This window comes from Elaeis guineensis, chromosome 14, assembly GCF_000442705.2.
Source record: "Elaeis guineensis isolate ETL-2024a chromosome 14, EG11, whole genome shotgun sequence".
In the NCBI taxonomy this organism is placed as follows: Eukaryota; Viridiplantae; Streptophyta; class Magnoliopsida; order Arecales; family Arecaceae; genus Elaeis; species Elaeis guineensis.
The window spans coordinates 55,215,672-55,238,187 of record NC_026006.2 but is presented as its reverse complement, the minus strand read 5'-3'; the positions used below and the strand labels follow the sequence as shown (position 1 = coordinate 55,238,187).

Here is a 22,516-nt window from a genome sequence, read left to right as displayed (position 1 = left end):
CGTGGAGCCAGCCACCAGGCCCTTTTTTTTTTTTTTTTAAGGGGCTTGCAGCGTTTTTTTCGAGCGACGCTGCAAAATGAGCTGGCACCAAACACAGAAGATTAGGGTTCCATGCATGTACCATCGTAATGGTTTTATTTGAAATGATCAAATAGGGTCAAGTTTGAGTCAACCTTGAGATATCAAGGATTCTCCAAGCTGAACCAATTGAGCTTTAGAAAATTGCTCATGCTGATGCTCCCAGAATCCATATTTACCTGCATTTTTATAATATAAGTATGAAGCTCTTAACAAAGCTAACTTAAGCCATACATTAACCAATGCAGCCCTGCTAAACCTAATGTTGCTTAAATTTTAGAGTTCCTTTTTTTTTTTTTTTTTTTTTGAAAGAACTAGTATGGATGGAAGCTTGACTGAGAATTGAGAATCATTTTTTTTTTTTTTTGAAAGAACTAGTATGGATGGAAGCTTGACTGAGAATTGAGAATCATAGTGAGGACGAGAATCAATTGACGTCTCTTACATTAAGACATGAGACAAGCCAAACCAATCAATATACAAACAAGTTTAGCTAAAGTTTGGGTTATATCCAAAAGCCTCCTTTTAAATCATTAAATTTGATCAAGTCTCATTTTTCCATCGCATGGGATCTAGTATTCTTCACTTCATTTCCACGATTCTAGTGAATCTTTAATGGGAGATATGTCTAAAATTTTTTTCTACTTCCAAGGAATAGGCATGAATCCTAAATTGCCACTCGAAATTTAACCTATTTGGTTGTTAGCCCAATGAAGAGAGTAATTGTGACCAAATAATGAGCTCAGACTTATCAAATTAAACCTCATTTGGTTATTGGCCCAATCAAACTTGGGCCTAATCTTGGACCCAAATAATGGGCCTGACTCGCACCTCTTGCAGCCCTAGCAAGCATCAAGCCGTGCCATGGTCGCAGAACGATCCCAAAACCCCCCAAAGCCCTCAGGCTCACCCACTACTCCCCATCCTCCCTTCTCGCGGCTTGCTTCGCTTCTTTCCATCATCCTCTAACCTCCCAGCGAAAAAACCAGGGCTGGAGACGATCGATGGCCGCCGAGAACAAACCCAATTCCAGCTTCAACAACAGCAAGGGCAAGAAGAGGAAATATCTCCCCCATGGCGTATAGTTCCATTCTTCTCCGTCTCTCCATTCAATGTTAGAAATTAGAGGTTTTTATCTGTCTATTTGAAGCTGATTCGGTTGTTGGTTTTGGTTGGATGATGTGGTAGAAACCTGTGAAGAAGGGGTCGTATCCATTGCGTCCCGGAGTGCAGGGTTTCTTCCTTACCTGCGACGGGGGAAGGGAGCGCCAGGCCACCAATGAAGCCCTCAATCTTCTCGAGACCGTACGTCCCCTCTACTCACTTTGTTCTTCCTGGTTCGTTCTAAAGTTGCTCAAGAGATGCTTCAAGTCTCCATCTTTCTTTCTTATTGTATGCTTTTGGATTGGGTTTGTATGCTAGAACCCTTGTTAGTTACTGGTCCTGATGAGATGATCTGCTCTTGGAATGGTTCTCTTGTTGGCATTCATAGGCTCAAAATCCAATCTTTATCGTCTGTATATTTGTTCTTGCACTTTTTTTTTTTTTTTTGGAATGTTTCATACTTCATGCTCTGGTTTCAGTTTCGAAAATTTTGGTTTATCCATGCTGTCTTGATTCTTTCTCTTCATATCCCACTGTGCTGCGGCTGTTTTGTTTTATGCATTGCTGGTGGGTTTCATCTTTCGATTTATGTCATCCGCCATGGTCATTGCTTTGCTCACATATTTTTAACCGAAAGAGCAGCTAGTCAATCGTTTTCTCATGTATTCATCCGTGGAGAATGAGTGGCTGCTGCTTTGCCCACTATGCTGCTGCTGTCCTCCACCATGGTTTTATCTTTTTATGCATGACTTTTTGTTTCTTGTTTTGCCTATGAGAGATCACATTCTAGTTTTTTCAGTCCTGAAGAATATATTCTTCTAGTTCTGATCTCTTTCTTATTCTGGAAAATGAGTCAATTTTTAACCCAGCTACTTGTCAAAAATAATTCTTTCACATTATTAAAGCTTCTTTAAGTGATTTTGACATTCCTCTTAATTGATGACATACTAATCATCTGCTTCACTCACAAATTTTTAACTCACCCATTATGTGATAATGCTTTTGAAGAAAAAGGCTCGGAGCTGTGAATTTGCAACTATATGATGCAAGATGGCTACGGTGGGATGATGGAAGACTGGCCCAAATTCAGCTTTACGATTATATTTCAGAACTTCACCTACTACTTAGCAGCGGCAGGAAGGAAATCTAGCTTGGAGAAAGTCATAGCATCTTATCCATATGACCATGTATTCATAACCGAAGGAACAACCTAGTCCCACTTATTCGATGTGGTGTTGTTGAGTCATGCTCTGCCTTTATCTTTTTATCAGGCCAGATAGTCATAGCATCTTATCCATATGACCATGTATTCATAGCTGAAAGAACAAACCTAGTCCCACTTATTTGATGTGGTGTTGTTGAGTCATGCTCTGCCTTTATCTTTTTATCAGGCCGTATTTCTAGATACATGATTCTAATTAATTTACAATCTACATTCACTTGTGGCTTGTCAATTATGATGCCTGGACTGTTTTACAAACTTGGCATCTTAGTACTACTCATTGTTTCTTAAATACTGACATTAGAGGCTGCATGGGTAGTCTGGTACCTTTTGAGTTCTGATTGACTTAATTAATTCTGCTCCTTCACAGTCACATGTTGGAGTTTGAATGAATTTATGTGGGCAAAAATCGCATGCTTCGATTGGAGGTTTCTTAAAAACATGTCAGACAGCAGAAAATTCAAGATGAGAGGCACCGATGGGAAAATTTTGGAAGCATGTGCATTGGAAAAAAACAAGAATTTAGATACTCTCATAAAGTCCATGAATACTCACAGAAAGTCCATGAACTAATCTGTAAAAGTAGTCAAGCAGCTGGTGTGTTTTTAATTGTATTGCAACATTAAATAAAAAAGAATATTCAAAATTAATATTGGAAAATTTTAGTAAAACAGAATATTTCAAAAAAAATCAGAAATTTATAGGATTTGTGGCAACTTTTTTTTGGACACAGCTTGGCACTTATTTGAGAAAGTCAAACACAGGGTCAGGAGCATACAGGTAGATCCTCTGTGTATAATAAATGGGATCTTCATTTGCTCTAATTTGGCTGTTCTTCAATCAGTAATTATAAATATTTGTAATTTTATTAAAATACTCTGAGCATATTCATTTACCTTTCCTATCATATCTTGGCAATCATTTCATATAGGATACCTGCATCTTTGTCCATGTGTCGAGATAAGCTGGTTTCATCAACACATTTGGAAATCTGAGAGTTCTGTTTGTGAATCCCAAGTGGGATTAAGTTACGTTGGGAATTAGCTGCTATAGCATGCCATGTCGATAAACGTTTTGGCGTTAATGTGAACACTATCCCTTTTAATCTAAGCTTGGACAAATATTGGGCATTATTAGTAATATCTTACATTACCTGCTTTGTAAGAAAAGAAGAATAATTTTAAATCACCCCCAGTTCCAGCATTTGAAGCCTGAGCTGATTTGCTTTGCTAGCAGTCCCTGCCATTACTGTCTGTAGAGTTCTTTGTCTTCATACTAGCTATATAATGAAAATTTTCATTTATTAGGTGGATTATTCTCCTTTTCTTCACTCTTTTTTGTTTGTTTCTCTTTTCCTTGTTTCTTATCAATTGTATTCATTAAACATACAACATGGCTGTGACAAGTAACTATTGCGTTCTTATGTAAGCCTCTCCCTTTTATTTGATATGCAGTTTTATGAAGAGCTTGTGAATGGGAAGGATTCAGGTGCAAAATGTAGGACTGTTCCCATGAAACCATTGAATAAAAAAATTAAATTTAAGGACTCGGATTCTTCCAGTGATGAAGATGAGGCTGCTCCTCATGTGGAGGAGTCAGATACTGAGAAAAAAGCAGCAGAAAGTGAGGACACGCCTTCAAAGGAGCAGCTAGAAGATGGGGTTCCTTGCAAGGAGGGATCGGATGCTGAGAAACATGTAGAAGAAAATGAGGAATTACCATCAAAGAAACCGCGCCTAGAAACAGATACATCAAAACATGATCATACAGAATCTGATAAAGTTACTGATAAACCAATTGACGAGTTAATTGAAGATGAGCTCCAAGAGTTGGGAGATAGAAACAAGGTTGGTTTAGTTATGGAAAATTTAGAATTTTAATGCTATGAACTAATTTGCTATATTACTTGGGAGGATCAAATGGAAATTGCGATGGCCTAGTTTAATTTTTTTTTTTTCTAGCTTGCCGATTATTGTTATAACTGCACCAGTAATATGGATGTTAATTATATTTATTTCTTTTTGGTTTTTCTTGTTATGCTTTGTTGTTTGCTGATTAGCATATGCAATTTTTATTTATAGCATCATGGGGTAATAATCATTTAAAGCATATCTTGAATTATTGTCATTATTGTTACCATTAATGTTGTATAGTCTTTGCCTTCCCTTCCGCGCTTGTTTTGTTGCTGCATGACTTATGATGTTGTAGACTTCACAAATATGTTAGTTGACTTGAGTTTGATGGCACATATGTTTTCCTCTGCCTACTATTTGTTTCTTTAAATATGTGCTGCACTTCTCATTCTTAGGGACACTGACAACTACTCGTGCATTGCATACATCCGCATACTAATTGTTACAAAGATAACTGTCAAAAAGTTTTTAATTGAAGATGTTAAATATCAGTTTAACTAATTTCTTAGACATGGACATAATGGAATCATTGGGCCCTAACTGCAGTAAGTTTCATATTTGCTATACTAACCAACCTTGCATAGTGGAATTGCACTCTTCCATGTTTTCAGGGCCTTTTTTTTTCGGTTTAATTATACTTCACTGGATCTCCGCACTTGTGGTGCATGTGCTTGTTCAGCAGATGGTGTCCAAGGCCATGCATCACTATTGAACGGTACTAGAGGCTGATGCATCATTGTTATAGAAATGTTATCCTTTTTTAGAGATACTCGGTGGTATATATACTGCATTGAATTATACTGTATATGCTTTTGTTGTCATCACATGCTGACTGTGGAAGCTTGCCTCTGTTGCAATCACATTTGTAAGTTGTTTTGCCCTTAATAGAAGATCATTGTAGCCTTTTGAATCTCATCCAAGTGAAATGCCCTCAAGTTTTGCAAATTGTCATTTGTGGATTTGATTGTTGCCAGATTAATTTAATTACTTTGGTCATCACTTGAATTGTTGAATATCCTCATTAATCATTACATTGCTGAGATTACATTGTTTTCTTGCCGAGCTGGTCTATAGAGTTAGCGATATGGCTGTAGACATAAGCAAATGCACATTCTCTGGATGCTGCTGGTTGCTAGAATTTTTGTAGTCTTTTGATATTTATCCTTTTCTCTTCCAACAATTAGCCAAATAGCTCCCCTGTGTATGATTTGCTATGTGCTGGTTGCATTATTTGTTTTGGGATTTCCCTTCTTCAGTCATATCCACTCCTCTCTCTCTCTTTCGCTGTGTGTGTGGGAAGAAAGATGGTAGTTTGGCTATCCATCGATGAAAAAAGGTACAAATGAGCAGACCATGAAAAGATCTTGAAACTAAAGATCATCAAAATTACTGGAAACATCGTGATCTAAAGCAACTAATATATTTTTCCAACTTAGGTGAAGCAAAACGCTTGCAGTCTAACCAGAAAAATTCAAATTCTTTGATGTTTTTGGCCACATTAGCCTCTGATTCCTGAGGAACTTTCTTATTACTCTCTTTCCTGATTCTCTGCCAACTAGGATGAGTATGGGCCTCCAACAATCTTGCAGCTTCTTGCTAGCCCTTTTCTTTCCGCATTTATTCCAGCAACATGCTGGTGTTCCTGGCCTATGGTCCATCCTTTCTTTGTTTTTGATAGAAAATGTTACTGACAATAGCAAATCTGCTATTAATGAATAAATAAAGATCATTCTCTTGGCCTGTTTTACCTAGAGGACAAACATTTTGGTGAGGCCCATTTCTTTTAGTTAGATTCAAACAACCTTGCTTCTGCCAGGAGAGGATTTGACTTTCTCAGGTGCAGCAGATCTCCATATGCAGGGAAAAAAGGCTCTGATGGTTCTGCCAAAATTAAGAAAGCTATAACTGAGAAAATACTAACCGTTAACAATCACCATTTGACATCATCCTTCTCATTTCTAAGACTAGTCTAGATTTGATATGCATCAGATTAATGTGCTCCATCACTTGATCTGTTTCTGATTCTAAAATTTGAACTGGAGCTCCGTGAAAGCATTCTGGAGCATCTGCAATGGGGCCAAATGGCCAATTATTAGCTGGTTTGAGAACAGTCAAGCCTAGAACCCTATCGCTGTCTGTGAACAGTTGCCTGGACACTTGCTTGGGTAATGCAGAGTGGCTGCTACTTTGCTCCTATAAATCCACTAAAAAAAAGATTTGTTTCATCTCTTCGCGAAAAAACACTATAGTTGCCGCCAAAACTATTTATCATCTTTGATTAGTTCATGTGTTTACTGAATTACAAATTGAACAGACCTATAACAAGAATGGACTTTATTTTATGCCTTGTCTTTAATGTACATATGAATAAGCTTTAATGACAGGCATGTCTTATGTGCCAACTCTAAATTATGTTTTTGTTGAGTGGACAACTTTTTAAAGGACTGATACATTGGAACCATCAGTTCATAAAAAAAAAATCATTTTTATGTCTGACCAGAAATATTAAAATCAATTTTTGCTTATAGTTATGATGATGCTAGAGGCCATTTTTTCTTGGTCATCTGCAGATAGCTTCTTGCAGTTGTACATTGCATTGTTGAGACAAGCAATTATTATTATTATTATTATTATTATTATTATTATTATTATTATTATTATTATTATAATAGTCTATCTTTTGACCAATTTTTAGATTGAAATCTTTACCATTAGATCATTTTTATTTTTGAGTTATCTCAAATGCAAAGCTACACAAGTCCATAACAAAATACACAATTGGCACTGCAATACGCTACTTGGTTCATTTTCATTGCGAAAGCATGAGCAAATTTTAACCACTTTATGCTAGTGTATTGACATTTTACCCTATACAATAAAAATTTAATTTGCATATAGTAACCTAGACTGATAAATTACCCTCTATATTTATGCTGATTGTTGTTAAACATGTTCATTGCATGGTTTCTAATTATATATTATACAATTGAGGCTGCATTACTGTATTTAGAATTAACAGCATAGATAACCTGAAAAATAATGTTAAAAACTACATGGGCGCATTTATCCATCTTGTCATGTTAACACGTTAGGTGCTGTACACTTTGTGAATATTGTGGGAAGCTTATATTCTAGGAGTATTGCAGGAAACTTGAACTTCTATTTTCTTATCTTTTTTGTCATGTAGAACTGTTTTTTCCTATGATTAATCTAGCAATTGAGCTTCTAAATCCTCAAGGAGATACAGGCTGTTGCTCAAGTATCGTATTAGGGAGAATTTGATCCAGAATTGCTATTGCAGTCCAACTATTTTTCGTGGTATAGGTCGGTCCTTGTACACTGAAAGTGCCTGATGAAGGGCTGAAAAGTAAAACTGTTTCATATGTTGTTCATGAAGAATTTTCCTTGGTAGCATCTTAAAAGCTTTTTGTAGGGGTAGTTTGATAATCAGATGACAATTGAGATGAACCCTGCTTGATCAGACCCTGCTTCATCTCCAGCCATTAAAGCTACTAGTGTCCTTGCTGTTTAATGGGTTTCTATGCCTATTTCACTTATAAATTTTTCAGAAAAATTAGGTTACTTTCTTATTTAGCATCACTTATGTGATCCATGCTTTGTCTTTCTTTTTTATTTTTATCTACTTAAATATTTTACAGTTTAATAATGATCATTGTGCTAAGACTTTTCCATCAAAACAGAGGCATTTTGTGAGTCTTGAGTCAGGTTGTAATGGTGTTGTCTTCATTCAAATGCATAAACGAGCTGGAGACCCTAGCCCTGTGGACATAGTACATCACATGATGAGTTCAGCTGCTTCAACAAGGAAACATATGTCAAGGTTCAAATCTGTGCCACTCTTTTCTGTATTCAAATAAGTAGAAATCTTATATATTTATTTTACTTTCTCCTGATTTCAATAGAGATTCATAGCTCATGATTTCTCTGAGTTCAATTTTGTCACATAGGTTTATATTAAGAGTTTTACCAGCTGAGGTGACATGTTATGCATCAGAAGAGGAAATAAAAAAAGCAATTAAACCACTTATCGAACAATATTTTCCAAGTGAAGCTTCAACTCCATGCAAGGTATGCTTAAATCCTGAATTCTCATTCTTGTGGTTTTTGGCCCAAGGAGAAGAATAAACTCTTTTCATTTTTGTGTGGATATTCTTGCAAATCGTTATATTACTTTTTGAGTAGGATGACACTTTTTCCTAAAAGATCACCAAAAAAGCAAGTAATCCATTCTTTTTTAAAATCTGACCTTCTGATCTAGATGAGTTGTTTCAAAGGTATTAGAAAAATGTTTCTCAATCTTGTGGGGGTCAACTATTCACAACTTATTCCAGTGCCAAGATGCTACCATAAAATATTGTAATCAGAACTTCAATAATACATTTGGTCATAGAGGATGTTAAAATTAATGATGCTAAGCATCATTCGCCGAACCATCTCGAATCGGATGATTCAGACCGTGCTGAACCATACCGTTGGAAAATCAGTCCGGTTTCGGCATACAAAACGACACAGTGGCCATCCTGGAGGGAGGGAGAAGAAAGAGAGGAAGAGAGAGAGGGGGGAGAGAAGGGGATGGAGAGAGAGAGGGCCTTTGGTGGCCGTCGGAGGCTTTCGAGCTTGTGCCGAAGGGCCTGAGGGTGATCGAGGCCGGAGGAGGGCCTCCACCCTCTAGTGCGAAATAGGATTCACCCCTATTTCACCTTTTTTTTTTTTGGTTTTATTGCACGAAGTTGGCAATTGTTCGCCCCTATTTCGTCTTTTTTTTTTGGGTTTTATTGCGCGAAGTCGGCACCTGGAGTGCCGACTTCACCATATATATATATATATATGTTTCGTCTTTTTTTTGTAGATTTTATCATGCGAAGTCTGGCAATCTAGTTGCCGACTTCAACCAAAATGATATATATATATGTGTGTGTGTGTGTGTGTGTGTATATATATGTGTGTGTGTGTACACACACACACATATATATATATCATTTTGGTTGAAGTCGGCAACTAGATTGCCAGACTTCGCATGATAAAATCCAAAAAAAAAGGCGAAACAGGGGCAAACCCCTGTTTCATATTGGTGGAGGATAGAGGCCCTATTTCGGCCTCGGCCGCCCTCAGGCCCTTCGTCGTGGGCTTACCGGCCGTTAAAGATGTCGCGATGGTATCGCCATCCGTCTGGAGATCTCTGACGGCCTTCGGTCATCCGATAAGGACCTCCCCCTCTCTCTTTCCCTCCCTCTGTGCTTACCGAGCTCAGCAAGAGCTCGGATGGCCTCTGGCGGCCGCTAGAAGCCCTCTCTTCCTCTTTCTTCTCCCTCTCCCCTTCTCTGCCCTTTTAGTTTTGCCCAACATGGACTGGTATGGATCCATACTAAACCATACTGCCATCGGCCGACTGGCATGGGGTTCGATTCTGGTTCTGCGATCCTTGACGCTAAGGATAATGATGTAGGCTGAAACCGCACCTCTCACTATCATAAGAATCCTGTGAGACCTCCGGACCATTTTTAGCTCAGGTAAAGCAAGAAAACAAGGCGACATGTGACTCAAAAGTGTCCAAAGGGTTTAACTTTTTAGAAAATTAGGCCAAGTTACAGTGTTAGATGCTGTCCAGTGCACATCAGTCCAGAAGTTCACCATAAGCACAGATTGAATTTGAAGCTGAAACCACTTCCACAATGTCGAACATCAAGTAGTCTTTGCAGTTCCACTTGAATCACCTTGATTGTAGCTCAGATGATGAAGATATGGTCAAAATATTGAAGCGGTGTCAATGCAGGCTAAAACTAGAAATCTGATGGCAAGATCTATGCTGTCAGATATCCGACAGTAGTATATGTGCTGTCCAACCTATTTTTGACAGAAGTAACCTTGCCATCAGATCCATAATTAGCCCCAAAATCCCTGAAGTCATCATAGTTCGGATCTTTGTCAAACTAGAAGGATCTATGGCGGTTAGCATGTTGTCAGACTGAATCAAGAGGTAGAAACCCAGCCATCAAATTATTTTTGGTGTCCAGAATGCTTCTAAGGCCGAGAAATTGTTCTAGATTCCCAAATTTACAAGCTACTCAAGTGCTAATCGAACTCTATGCCTACTCATTCATCTTTATTAATGTGAGGGATCCTAGAGCCTGTAAATAGCCCCTATGTACTCAGTTTTTTTGCATCAATGAAAGCTTCCATCTGGAGTACATGTAGCTCATGGTTGCTCTTAAAATTTTCTTTGCATGGTGCATTCTGTGCAAGCTTTGGTGGATTCTAGAGCAAATCCTGGTGGATTCCAGGGATTGGCAGCAGCATGTTGGTGGATCCTGGCAGGTCACGGTCTTCTTCAAAGGAGCCTTGGTGCATTCCGGTCAATGACGAGGGCCTTCAAGAGTAAAGAAGCTACTAGTCATCCCTATGTAGCCTTCAGTTTACTTAAATATCTTTCGATTTGAGATTTTAAAATCGTATATGCTTTCTTATTTCTAGGATTAATTTCATTCTTGCTTAGAATAGTTTAGGTGCCTGCTGTTGTCTCCAAAGTTTGTGCTAGGCCTCGCAGCCTATGCCAGATAACCAAGGCCTCGAGGAAAATTGCTAATGGAAATTTTGAGTCACAAGATTAGTTAAGCTACTTTAAGATCTGGAAGATACCTTTTGTAATAGCATCTACAGCAGCATCAATGCCAGAATCAGTTCTTTTAGGGAAGTTGATTCTTGGCTCAGAGAGAAGTTATGATAATTTTTTTTGGTTTACATGAAGTAAAGATACAGAACACTCTTCCTATGTTTGAAGAATGGCTTCTTATGGAAAGTGCCCAATAACATATGCTATATTTCTTGGACATAGTAGAAAAATTACAACTTAGAATAGCTAATTAGATGATGTGCCGAAGCATTATTTGGAACCATTCGACTCTTTGTCATTCTTATGACTCTTGGCGGAGGATGACAAACTAGGGTTTGCTCCAAGGAGTTTTTGCCAAATGTCTTTTCTCCCTCTGAGCACATAAATGAACTGTTTTTGCCCATCATTTTTCTAAGGCATGGAGCAGATGGTACCTTCAAAAGTTAGATGCTTTTAGAAAACTTTATCTGTTGGAGCTATAATAGTTCTTGTTTTGGAAGTTGTTGTTGGAATGTATTGCCAGCTGCGGGATTGGAATTTTGGATCTTGTTCCTAAATTAATTTCCTGCCTGATTAAAGATAGATACCAATCTGTGCAGCTGAGAGGATTATAAGAAAGATAATGAACAAATTTAATCTTCTGCTCCTTCAAGAAAGTCAAATCCTTAACTGTTGTTTTCATTGGAACATATGTTTCATTGTTTAGAGACGCTATTGGGATCGCTTGCTTGACTTTTCTGGAACTATTGGCTGATTTGCTTCAGATGAAGTAAAGAAGCCTGCCTTAGAAAAGTTACAGGCTTGGTTTGATAAGTAGAATGCATGCTAAAAAGGAAATTTGAAGAGCATTATTAGTTGGAATGTGGAAGTAATGTCCCTTAGGAACTGTGTAATTTGTTAGCATTTATAATAATAGATTCCAAGGTTCGCCGTCTTGGCACCAGACCCCATACCAGTAAAATCCTGTTTAATATCAGTATGTGGTTTGGTACGGTACGATAATGTCTGTACGCTCCGAGATGGCGGACCGATACGAGACCGGTATGGTATGGTATGCTCCGTACTAGACAGTATGGGGTGGTACAGTATTCCATGATAGGTTCTCTGTTTCACAACAATAATTTGCAGATTGTCGATGCAAAGAGGGGATTAAGAGGGAATTTAATTTTTGGATCACAGCATCATTTGCTCTCTAGTCCTTAATAAAATTAGTATTTTCTATTCCTACATTCATTTCTGATTTGATGAATTGTGACTTGTGCCTTGCTGATTATCAGGAAAAGGAAAAAAACATCCAGATGTCTTCTGACCTATTTGAACTTTTATGTATGCAGTGCTTTCTTAGAAGTAAAAATGAATTGCAATATGAGTGATTTGTTGGTAAAACTGGTGTTTATCTTCTAGTTTGTTGTGGAACTTGGGCAATAACTAGCTTAAGTTTTTGGAGTGCCTTCAGGTTTTCTTTCAGGCACTCAAACCCCCATCATGTATTTTTTTGTGGTGAGGGACTGGAAGTAGGGGCCTCAATTATCAAATATGGATGTTTTAATGTATCTTGTCCTCGATCTGGTTTTTGATTGTGACAGTGTTCAGGTGGCCTTAGTTGAACAGCAAATAATAAATTAAACTGGTTACAGTCCACCTTGGTGATGAACTTCGTCCACAAGGGAAAGTCCTTGAGCGGGGCACATCACTGTTGAATGAAGATGAGCGAGAGATGAATTTTTAAAATTGTCTCTGTCTCACTTGATCTCTTAGGGATTAATTTGTTTGATCACAAACACTAACTGGTCAAGGGTGATGAGGTGAACAAAAAAATTTTAAATTGTAAAAACTCTCCATACATAAGTGCAGATGAATTTCAACTTATAAATGCTAATATAAGTGGTTGGTTTCTGCTCCACTTCTAATGCCGTTAAATGGTCATACTTTGGCCAACCTTAGTGTTGTGGAGCAGAGGTTGCAACCTTAATTTTTAGCTTCAAGTTCTTTTCTAGTTTTCCTTATGTTGCAAATAATGACTTTTGGAGTATCTAGTGGGGATTTTATTTTTGAACTCTTTATCTTCAGGGAACATTTAATGTATTCCTCCATTTGTGTTGCTAGAGATCATAGAATGCAAATTGTTAAGGAAGACTCCGCTAATCCTTTCATGCATGCAGTTTGCAGTGTTGTACGAAGCACGTGCTAATGCAGGTATTGAGAGGATGGCCATCATAAATGCAGTAGCAAAGTCAGTTCCCCAGCCGCATAAGGTGGATCTCAACAATCCAGATAAGACCATCATTGTCCAGATTGTCAAGGTAAATAGGACACTGCCTTTGATTATGCCTGAATATCTTATTTCTTTGCCAGTCTACTTGTAAGGAAAAAAAAGTGGATTTTGTTGTTTAATCAGAAAGCAGCCGCAATTTCCAGTGAGATTGCAGTCCATAATAACCCTCCTCAACTGTCTATATTTAATTTGTTCTGCATTCTTTATTACCTAAAGGAACTTGTTCTTTGAAACTTCAAAACTGGAGTTACATCTTCACTCTTTGTTAGTAAACTTTGGTTCAATCGGTATTGTTAGAATTCTGGCTGGCCAATTCACTAGAAATTTATGTTTCAGAAAACCTTTTTCTGTACTAATCAGAGAACTACATTCTTGGATAGTGGTTGTTTCTTAAACACACTTTTGGATCTGGGGCCAGTTCTGTACTATTGATTTAGTCTAGGCAAAATGTGAGGCTTAAATGAATAAGAAGATAAGGTGTCTATCAAAAAAACAAAGTTATACAGGCACCCCAGGAAGAATTTAGATGTTTTTTGGGCCATGAGATTTTTTTGTTGACATGAATTGTCAAATATACTTAAATTTTCGGTTGATATTTTGTTCCTTCCATAGAACATTTTGTGTAGGGAGAGACTCGAGAGGGGTGTATTAGTGGAGAAGAGAGTGTCTATGTAGGTGTTTCTATTTGCACTCCAAATCTTTATCAATGAATTCCATGTGCTTGTCTTACCAATATTTTGGCTAAAATTATGAAGAGTGAAAGTTTAACAAAGGAATATTTGATTTTGGCATTCTTTTCCTACACACACACACACACACAAAAAAAAAAAAAAAGAAATCAAGGTTACCACATTTTGCTTGGAAGTGGTTGGATGTAGGTGGCATTATACAGTTGAATGTGCATATTACTAATATGGAAGCTTGACTATAGGTTGAAAGAATCTTTATTAGTTTAAAGTTTGGAGTTGCCTCTTTGCCCAGCTAATATCCTCCCATAAAAGTAGAAATATTTTGTCATTGATGTCAATGAGTTTATTCACCCTTCTAACTTCTAAATATATTGATTAACATGTTTTTGTGTTCCAGTGTTGCCGTTAGATGAAGGAAAATTTCTAGATTATTGAATCACAAATAATTGATTATTGCTAGCTTAAATATGTGCTGCACCACTGAGTTAAAATGTAACCTGAAAATGTCTATAAGAAACCTACCTTATGTATCTTGGAACCTATATATTAAGCATAAACATTCGCATACCATAAAGAAATGTGATGCTGCAAAGTGGGTTTCATAGTTCATAAATCATATATAAGACTATTATGTGTTGCTTCTCCATGGTGGGGTTTAATATTGTCAGGTGTAAACATCAGCAGATGAGCCACGATCAACTTCATGGCAAGCTGGTTTTAATTATTTTCTTTCATATTTAGAACAGATTAAATTGAAATTCTCTAATATTTGACAATCATATAATTATCATTTGTGTATCTTTTTTTTTTTTTCTGAGATCCTGAATAATCTTATACAATGCAAAATTTATGCAGACTATTTGCTTGGTTGGTATGGTTGAAAGGTACAAGGAGCTTTCCAAGTACAACCTCAGGCAATTGACGTCGCCACAACAGTAGTCCTGTGATGATCTTGGAAGAACTGGTAGAAGAAGTTGATTTCTTGCATGCTTCATCGCCAAGACATTGTTGAGAAAATCTAGAGCTGAGGAGAGTGTCGAAGAACCTGTCTGGGCAAACCATATGCCTGACATTTGCTAAGATAGTGTATTTCTTGAAAATGGCTACAGCTGGATGAGGCCTCTCATTTTCTAATCCAAAAGCATGTGATCCAATATTTCCAGAAAGTATGTAGGTTATCCGGATTTAATTTTGATTTGCTAATTTACGTGTAGAAAAATAATCCACATGCTTGTCAGAATCTGGTTCTGTTTTAAATTTTCTAAATTTTATAATCAATAGAAACTATTGACTTGCAAATAGTTCTTGCCTTGATCTATCAGCGCTGTTTCTTGTTTCCTGGTGAACAAACTGATGTAAATGTTGGAAATTATGCACCTGACTTGTGGGAAATTATACTTTGTGTTCTGTCGCGGGCTAATTTTGTGCCGCCTGGTGACTTATATAACTATCAAGAATAGCTTCAGAAGGGTTAAGACCTGCTGCCTGGCAGTTGTTGAAGGTGGGAAAGCTTAGAATAGAGGACTGCTCAACAGGGACATTGCTGTCTTGTTTACTAGACAGAAAAGAAAAACTTGATTCATGCAAATTTGATTTGTAGAATTAGCTGCATAGCTGTTACATATACTTGTTCTGTTTTTTGGGGCATCTTATGAAAGTGAAGCGTGATGCCTTGCTGATATGATATTGCCTTTAATGAGTCATAACTGGAAGGTATGTTACTCTCACGGTTGATGAAATACTCAATGATGTCAGATTGGACAACTAATATATTCAGATTAATCCAGAGAAAGGCTACTTGGTGGACATATGTTTGTATGCTCATAAAACGCAATTAACTTCTGTTGTGCTGCTGGAACATTAATAATTGTTCTCTTCTCATTTCCTTTTTATCACTCATGTTCTTTCATTTCTTAATTCTTACATATGGCTTTCCCCTTACAGATATCTTCTCTCTCCTCTCATTCCTCCATGTTGCAGGCCTAGGCTTGGCATGATGGCATGATTTGTTTAGCTTCCATGTGGCAGACTTGCTTCTCAGGTTTTCTGTGCATGACCTCATTGAGTTTTTAAACAGCAGTCCCAATTCTGATAGTTTTTTTTTTTAATTAATAATTGATTGGTTAGTTCATTGAATATAAGTAAGGCCAGATTGGAGTTTGTTAAGAATGATATGAGATTTTCTTCACATCTGTGTGTGTGTCGTTTTTGAAATAGAGGAGGCCGAAGCCACCACATAGGTACCTCGGCAAACCAAGTTTAATGCTCGTATAGCCAGGATATAAACGGTGTGGAAATTGATCTCTTCCACTTCCATTGGGTGTATATAATTGGTTTTGATATCTCAAATATGGCTGCCGCGCTTGTATGGAAGGTGGTGGTAACGGCAAATTGTGTCATCTATTGCCGAATAGCAATTTCATACTTTCTTCTTTGTTTTAGAAATCTCCATTTCTTTCACCTATTCGGTAGAACCACGAGACGGTGTTTTCTCATCCAAGGAGTTACTCGATGAAAGATAGACCAGATTGGAAAACATACAGGTTTTGAGATGGTAAAAGCTACTGAAATTTCAAACATTTTGGAACCAAGGCAGCATTATACTGATAACCCGCTAGTATTTTGGAGTGTAAAAGAATCATGAATGACTTCAAGTTTGGAACTATGCAACAAATTTGATCCCTTTGAAAGAAAAATACAGTCAATTTGTATCTGAGGGGACATTTTTCCTTGTTCAAAATTCTTCAGGGGTTGAGATATTCAATCCAAGGTGTTGTGAATGTGATGCTGATGGTATATAGACAATATTAGGGGAATAAGTTATGATATGTTGATTTTGTAATCTGTAATTCTGATGATCCCGTGCGAAATGAGTGCTTTAAAATGATGGCATGACATCGACAAATTATATCCTAGTTTCGGCTCAAGTGTCACGCTGTACTACAGTAGCCATTAATTATAGAAGTTCAATAATCACAAACCATCAACTCAGCTTAGCTTCGCAAATAATCATCTAGCTGATTTGGTCAGGCCTTCAGTATTCCTTTTAGGGATGAAAGTAGTATGGATATTATTTGTTCGGATTCATTTTTGTATCCAAATCAATTTGGATATGAACAGAAATTTGAAAATCCGACAAATATCCGTATCCGTATCTATATCGTTAAAGAAAAATGAATATGAATATGGATAGACAACTATCCGATCTGTATTCGAATATCCGAATCTACATATAATCTTATATAATAATTATTAATTTTAAGAGAATTATACAACCATATAAACATATTATTAACTTGATTTATCATTTATTTAGTAATATCTTTGATTCTGTAGTCATAAATTTTAATTATCTAAATAATATCTGTAATTATATTCCTACTTTCAGTATTTGAATTGTATCGTATTCGTTTAAAATAAATATGGATATAAATTTTTGCATCCGAATAGTATCTGTATCCATATTTATATTCGTTAGATAAAATAAATACGAATATGGATATGATGATATCCGATCCATATCCGATTCATTTTCAGTCCTATTTTTTTTTTGTTTCTAATCCCTCAACGATGGATTGTTGTCTCCTTCACTATATTCCTTTAAAAGTTCTTGACCATTTGATATCAAGTATTTGCTTGTGACCCTACTCTCGTGTCCTTTTGAGTGTCTTTCCACTTGAAAGGTACAACCAGCTAATGTTGGTTCTCTTACAATGTTGAAACTTCATGAAAGATGAAATATATAAGTCTCTCTTCTTTGTATAAGTTTGTCCATGTGATAGCTTCATTCCTTTAATAAAATTTGGTAACCCATCACCATTTTTCTCAAAAGGAAAGGGGAAAAGAATAGAAATGAAAAAAAAAAAAAAAAAGCTTAAGACAAAAAAAAAAAAAGTGGTATACGACTAATTTTTTTCTTTGATCTTAAAAACAAAGAAAAAGAACATTTGGAAGGACATTCTGGATTGAATTGTCCAGGCCCTTCTTGGAACAGTATTTCTTGTAAGTCGCAAATCATGTTACTTTTAAGTGAATGGACGCTTCTTAAGTCCACGTATGGCATCCAAGGAAAATATTAAATTGGTAGTAAAATGCTTAAGATGCCGCCCATCAAAAAAAAAAAAAAAAAAGAGCCTACAAAGGATTCTCAAAGGATCAAAAGTTCATCACCTTCCCCATTGAAGCACATAATTAGATTTAACTGGCTGTAGAGTTCCTTTCATTACGCATGGATCTATGATATGGATACTAAAATCATATCATCAACACTGCAATCACACAAGCTACTACTTTTTTGTAACTTTCCATGTAAACTCTGTCAAGGACAGCAAAAAAGGAAGCTATGGGGGGTTGCATGAAGATAAAAAGCTATCTTTACATCTTAAGGCTCCTTTGTGGGTCTATATTTCAACTTTTTGTCCATGGTTTGTCCTCAAATTGTGCAAAGCTTTTGAAACAAAATTTTCCTTTCTGAAATTGATAGGAAAATGCTCAGTCACCACCCATTCCAAGAGACTTCTGAAGATGAAAAGCTTGACTGTCTTCCATCATTGAGTAGTACATAATAATTTTATTTAGGAAAAATGCCACTGAAAAACATGTTCCAAAATATTGTGAAGGATGAGATTAATTGTGCAAATTATAAACTCAGCACTCATACAAACTGTGTTTCTTTAGGAGCCTGAATCACTCTTGTGTAGTTCTCAGCAATCAAATCACAGTACTGGCAGAGTGGGGAGGAGGACGTTTCTTTCCTGAATAGTGAGAACAGTCTACCATTTCTCATAACAAAAGTAAATCCTTACACTCTGCCATACCAAACCATAAATTTTGAGGAACCTATCTCCAAATCAACAAAGTGCCTTGATACTTTCAAATAACCAGAACAAGGCAGCACACCAAAACACCCTCTATTAGATCTATGAAGTTTATATCAAACATCCTTTATCTACTGCAATATGATGCATTTCTTCAGGCCTTATCCTTCTCTACTCCACTCTCCTTGCCCCACTATATTCCTTAGGCACCCACCAAACCCTCAAGCTCTTATCAAGCCCACCACTATAGAGCATAAACCCCTCTCCAACACTATAGCAAGAGGCCTGCAAGCACTTCACTGGCCCTTCAGGCCCTCTTATAATCCCCACCCTCCAAAGCCCTCCCCCACTCTCCCTCCTCCACACACCAATACTCTTATCAGCTGAACCACTGCACACAAACTCCCCCATGGAACACAAGCACAGCACAGCCATCTCATGAGTCCTCACATCACAAACCAACGTCCAATTGTCCCTCCCAACATCTCTTTCCCATCCCATAACCCGCCCATCGGACCCTCCGCCGTATACCAATCTCCCTTCATCGCAGATGATCACCGCATTCCAGGACACATCCCTGCGGCCCTCCAACACTCGCTTCAAGCAATGCATGCTCCTCCCCTTCTCCCAAACCTTGATCTTTCCATCGGCCGACGCAGAATAAACAAGACCCTCGTGCGCAACTAGGCCATTGATGGCATCATCATGCGCTCTTATCGACTCCAAGCACCGGAGGTCTGCCACCCTCCACACCTTCAAGGTCTTATCCCAAGACCCTGAATAGATGACACCACCATAGACTGCAAGACATGAGATACTATCGGCATGTTCGATCCATAGCTTGCGGTGGTTCCGCCGGGTTTGAACGTAATTGCTCTGCTTCATGAACTTGCACAAGTAGTCCTTGGTCGTCGGTAGGGTGGCGGTCAGCCGAAAGATGTTCTCGGAGCTTCGCGACACCTTCCATACTCTGATCCTGCCGTCCTGATGAGCAGAGAAGACTCGGTTCCCGACAGTTACAAGGGCCTTCACCGAGCCATCTCCATGACCAAACTTTGTGAACCGGCGGAGGTCGGGCTGCTGCCAGGCGATGATGTCCTTGCCATGGGAGGCACTAAGAATAAACTCGCCACAGAGGGCCAGGCAGGAGACAGAACCAATGTGGCCTGAAAGAATAGCCAATGATTTGTGCTGCAAACCTCCGGTAAGCGTGTTTGGAATGCAGCATTGAAGCTCTTTTGGTGGTGATTGGTTTGGTGTCAGGCTGCCTTCAGAGTCGCTACTGCTTGAAGATTTTGCGAGCAATGGAGTTGATATGGTGGGCTCTGAATACGCCATTGGTTGCAGCTCTTTTTGAGCAAAATTGTTTACAATTCTTTTAGCTAAGGATTGCATGGAGATGGGGAATGGGAATGGAGAACAAGGGGAAAGAGAGAGCCGTTGGAGAGAGTATATTAAGGGGAGAGAGAGTGGTGTTAGATTTCTCGACACTAAGGTTAGAGGTTTCAGAGATGGCTTTGTTGGGTCGGTGATGGTTTTTTGTATTTAAAACGGTGGGAGGGCGGTTCAACGGCTACTTTGGAAACAAGCACCCTTTGGTGGGACCCACACGCTCCTCCAGCTTTTGGGGTGGGAGTCTAGCTTGGACTTGTGTGTCCTGTGAATGGACCAAAATGCTCATATCTTTCAATTTTGTGCTTATTATATTGAGGAGGGATTCTTTGCTGCCATACTTTGATTGGCTACAAAATATTGGCCTTGAAGATTTGCTGCATCAAAGTGTATTCCACATAACTTATATGAAGTGACTTGGGAGTTAGGCCAAAAGGAGAGTACCATGTTTTCATTGGCTAAACCTTAATTGGCTCCCATATTTGCTATCAGAGTGTGTTCCACATATTCATATTTGCACAAGCAGTGTGGTGACTTATGAGTTAGGCTAAAAGGTAAAAGCTGAAGAAGATATGATGCCTATGTACCAGGTAGGACTACATGAAGCTGTACTTATCAGATAGATCTTCCTTAGATTCTGGCTAGTTGAAAATGGCCACATGCTACATTGGCAGTGGCAACCATGGAAATGATTTGCAAGTCTAATAGAATCTATTTAACAAAATTATAAGGATTTCACTAATTTTAGTGTTTTCATGCTAATGGACATCCAATTGTTTATTTGGCTTGTGTTGTTAACAAAATCATCTTAAAATATCTAACTGTTGTTTACAAAATCCTCTGAAAAATCTAAGATGGAAAAAGATTTTGAAGAGCTAGCAACAAGTATGAAGGTTAAAAATTGTAGATGTGATCATGTGGTCAGTGTCTTTGAATCGTTGGCCTCAAATATAAAATACATTTTTTTGAAGAAAAAAAAAGCTATATATATTAAAAGAGTTGGTTACTCTTGTTTGATGGAAATGTTGGCACCCTGCTAATCCAGTGGGCAAGATTTATTTATTTTGTCTTTGGCGCATTTCAAAGCAATCTGATGACATCCTAAGTCACAATCTTTAGCTCAGATAGGATCGCATGATCATGTCTTTTTGATGGCCATGTGCCCTCCAACTCATGCTTTGTAATGCGTCTTTACTCGGCAACACAGAAGCCTAATCAGCGATGATTAAATTGCGCTCAAATCTAGAAATCTCAAGGAATTATATTCTTACTGTAGTAATCTCAAAGGGACTCCGAGTTAGGTCTTTTGGTTTGGGAGAGGACCTCAACGCCTCTATTTTTCCTAATTTTTTGGTGGGATCCACAATCCCTGTTTATTTATACGGTAAAGGCATGCTAAGCTTCCGTATTCAATGGGAGGCCACCCTACATGGACCTTGCCTTGAGGGGTATGTTTTTGTTCATATAATATCATGTTTAAAAGGAATGTAACTTGTCTTTATATTTTATATTCATTTCTACCCTTTAGACCGACCTCCAATGTGCTCATGGCGTAGGTTTTATTCCCTCCCGCGAGGAGGGATGAACTTTCCATGAATTGGCGAACTTCTCCAGAATTTAATATATATGAACTTATAGTTCTAAACTTTTAAAAGTAACTCACATTAATGATATACTAGAGAACACAAATATATTAATACATTTATAAACCGTGAGCGTCTTCAAAGAATGGTAGAAGGAGAATCGCCAAGATTATCGCTAATCTAGGTTGCGGTGAACTTCAGATGCATCCAAATAAAGATTGCAATAATCTGTTTGAGAAGTACTTTTTGGTCCTGAAATCTTACCTAAGAAAATGTTATTCGTTGCGCATATATCTTCTGGTTGAACAATCCAATAGATTATTTCGGTTGATGGTTTGGTGCTTTAGACCGGTTGGGTAGTTCATGAAAGATTCTACTTCAATAAGAAGTTTAATATACTATAAAGTAATAGAACGATGCTGATGTTCTTGGCTCGACATAATTTATTTTGATTTTTTAGAAATCTAATTTGTGTTAGGTTGAAAATAATAGTACGTGATGAAGTTTTGGAACTTTTATTATGTGCATATAAACAATTCTCTATATGGGGCAAGAGAGGATGGTTGTAACTCACAGAATTTGTTGATCTACATGCTAGGTTAGTCAATCAAGGAGTAGCCAAATCAGCAGTTGTCAGCCTGTCAGCCTGATAAACTTTTCATGTGAGCAAAACCCCAGTGCCTCAAAATATTTTCCAAAATAATATTAAAATTAGAAAGAGAACAACAACAATCCTTATTCAAACTATAAAGAAGAGAACAAACACTAATCCCTTCTTTAAGTTTCTCACCTCTCCAAACTCATGTATTTGA

At 37.7% G+C, this 22,516-nt stretch overlaps 2 protein-coding genes across 3 annotated transcripts; one reads left to right on the top strand and one right to left on the bottom strand.

The window, feature by feature from the left end:
* Nucleotides 1–958: 958 nt before the first annotated feature.
* LOC105057668 (uncharacterized) lies at nt 959–15,228 on the top strand. 2 transcript variants are annotated; one of them, XM_010940344.4, is made up of 7 exons: nt 959–1,157; nt 1,267–1,383; nt 3,859–4,251; nt 8,019–8,158; nt 8,286–8,406; nt 13,111–13,251; nt 14,768–15,228. In XM_010940344.4, the coding sequence occupies exons 1-7, from the start codon at nt 1,083–1,085 to the stop codon at nt 14,849–14,851; spliced, it is 1,071 nt and encodes a 356-aa protein (XP_010938646.1). In that variant the 5' UTR covers nt 959–1,082; the 3' UTR covers nt 14,852–15,228. The 2 variants fall into 2 exon arrangements, with proteins under 2 accessions (XP_010938646.1, XP_073104571.1); XM_073248470.1 differs by lacking the exon at nt 959–1,157 and adding an exon at nt 2,191–2,369.
* Nucleotides 15,229–18,511: 3,283 nt separating this feature from the next.
* Nucleotides 18,512–20,257, bottom strand: LOC105057667 (protein JINGUBANG). Its single transcript, XM_010940343.4, has one exon. It carries the CDS (start codon nt 20,122–20,124, stop codon nt 18,901–18,903), a length of 1,224 nt encoding a protein of 407 aa, XP_010938645.2. The 5' UTR covers nt 20,125–20,257; the 3' UTR covers nt 18,512–18,900.
* Nucleotides 20,258–22,516: the final 2,259 nt, after the last annotated feature.

Excerpts from the sequence above, each read along its gene's own strand:
- LOC105057667 (XM_010940343.4), bottom strand. The coding sequence starts at position 20,124 with ATGCAATCCTTAGCTAAAAGAATTGTAAACAATTTTGCTCAAAAAGAG.
- LOC105057668 (XM_010940344.4), top strand. The coding sequence starts at position 1,083 with ATGGCCGCCGAGAACAAACCCAATTCCAGCTTCAACAACAGCAAGGGC. Across the intron at positions 8,159-8,285 it reads ACAAGGAAACATATGTCAAG|GTTTATATTAAGAGTTTTAC; the intron begins GTTCAAATCTGT and ends TTTGTCACATAG. Across the intron at positions 13,252-14,767 it reads TCATTGTCCAGATTGTCAAG|ACTATTTGCTTGGTTGGTAT; the intron begins GTAAATAGGACA and ends AAATTTATGCAG.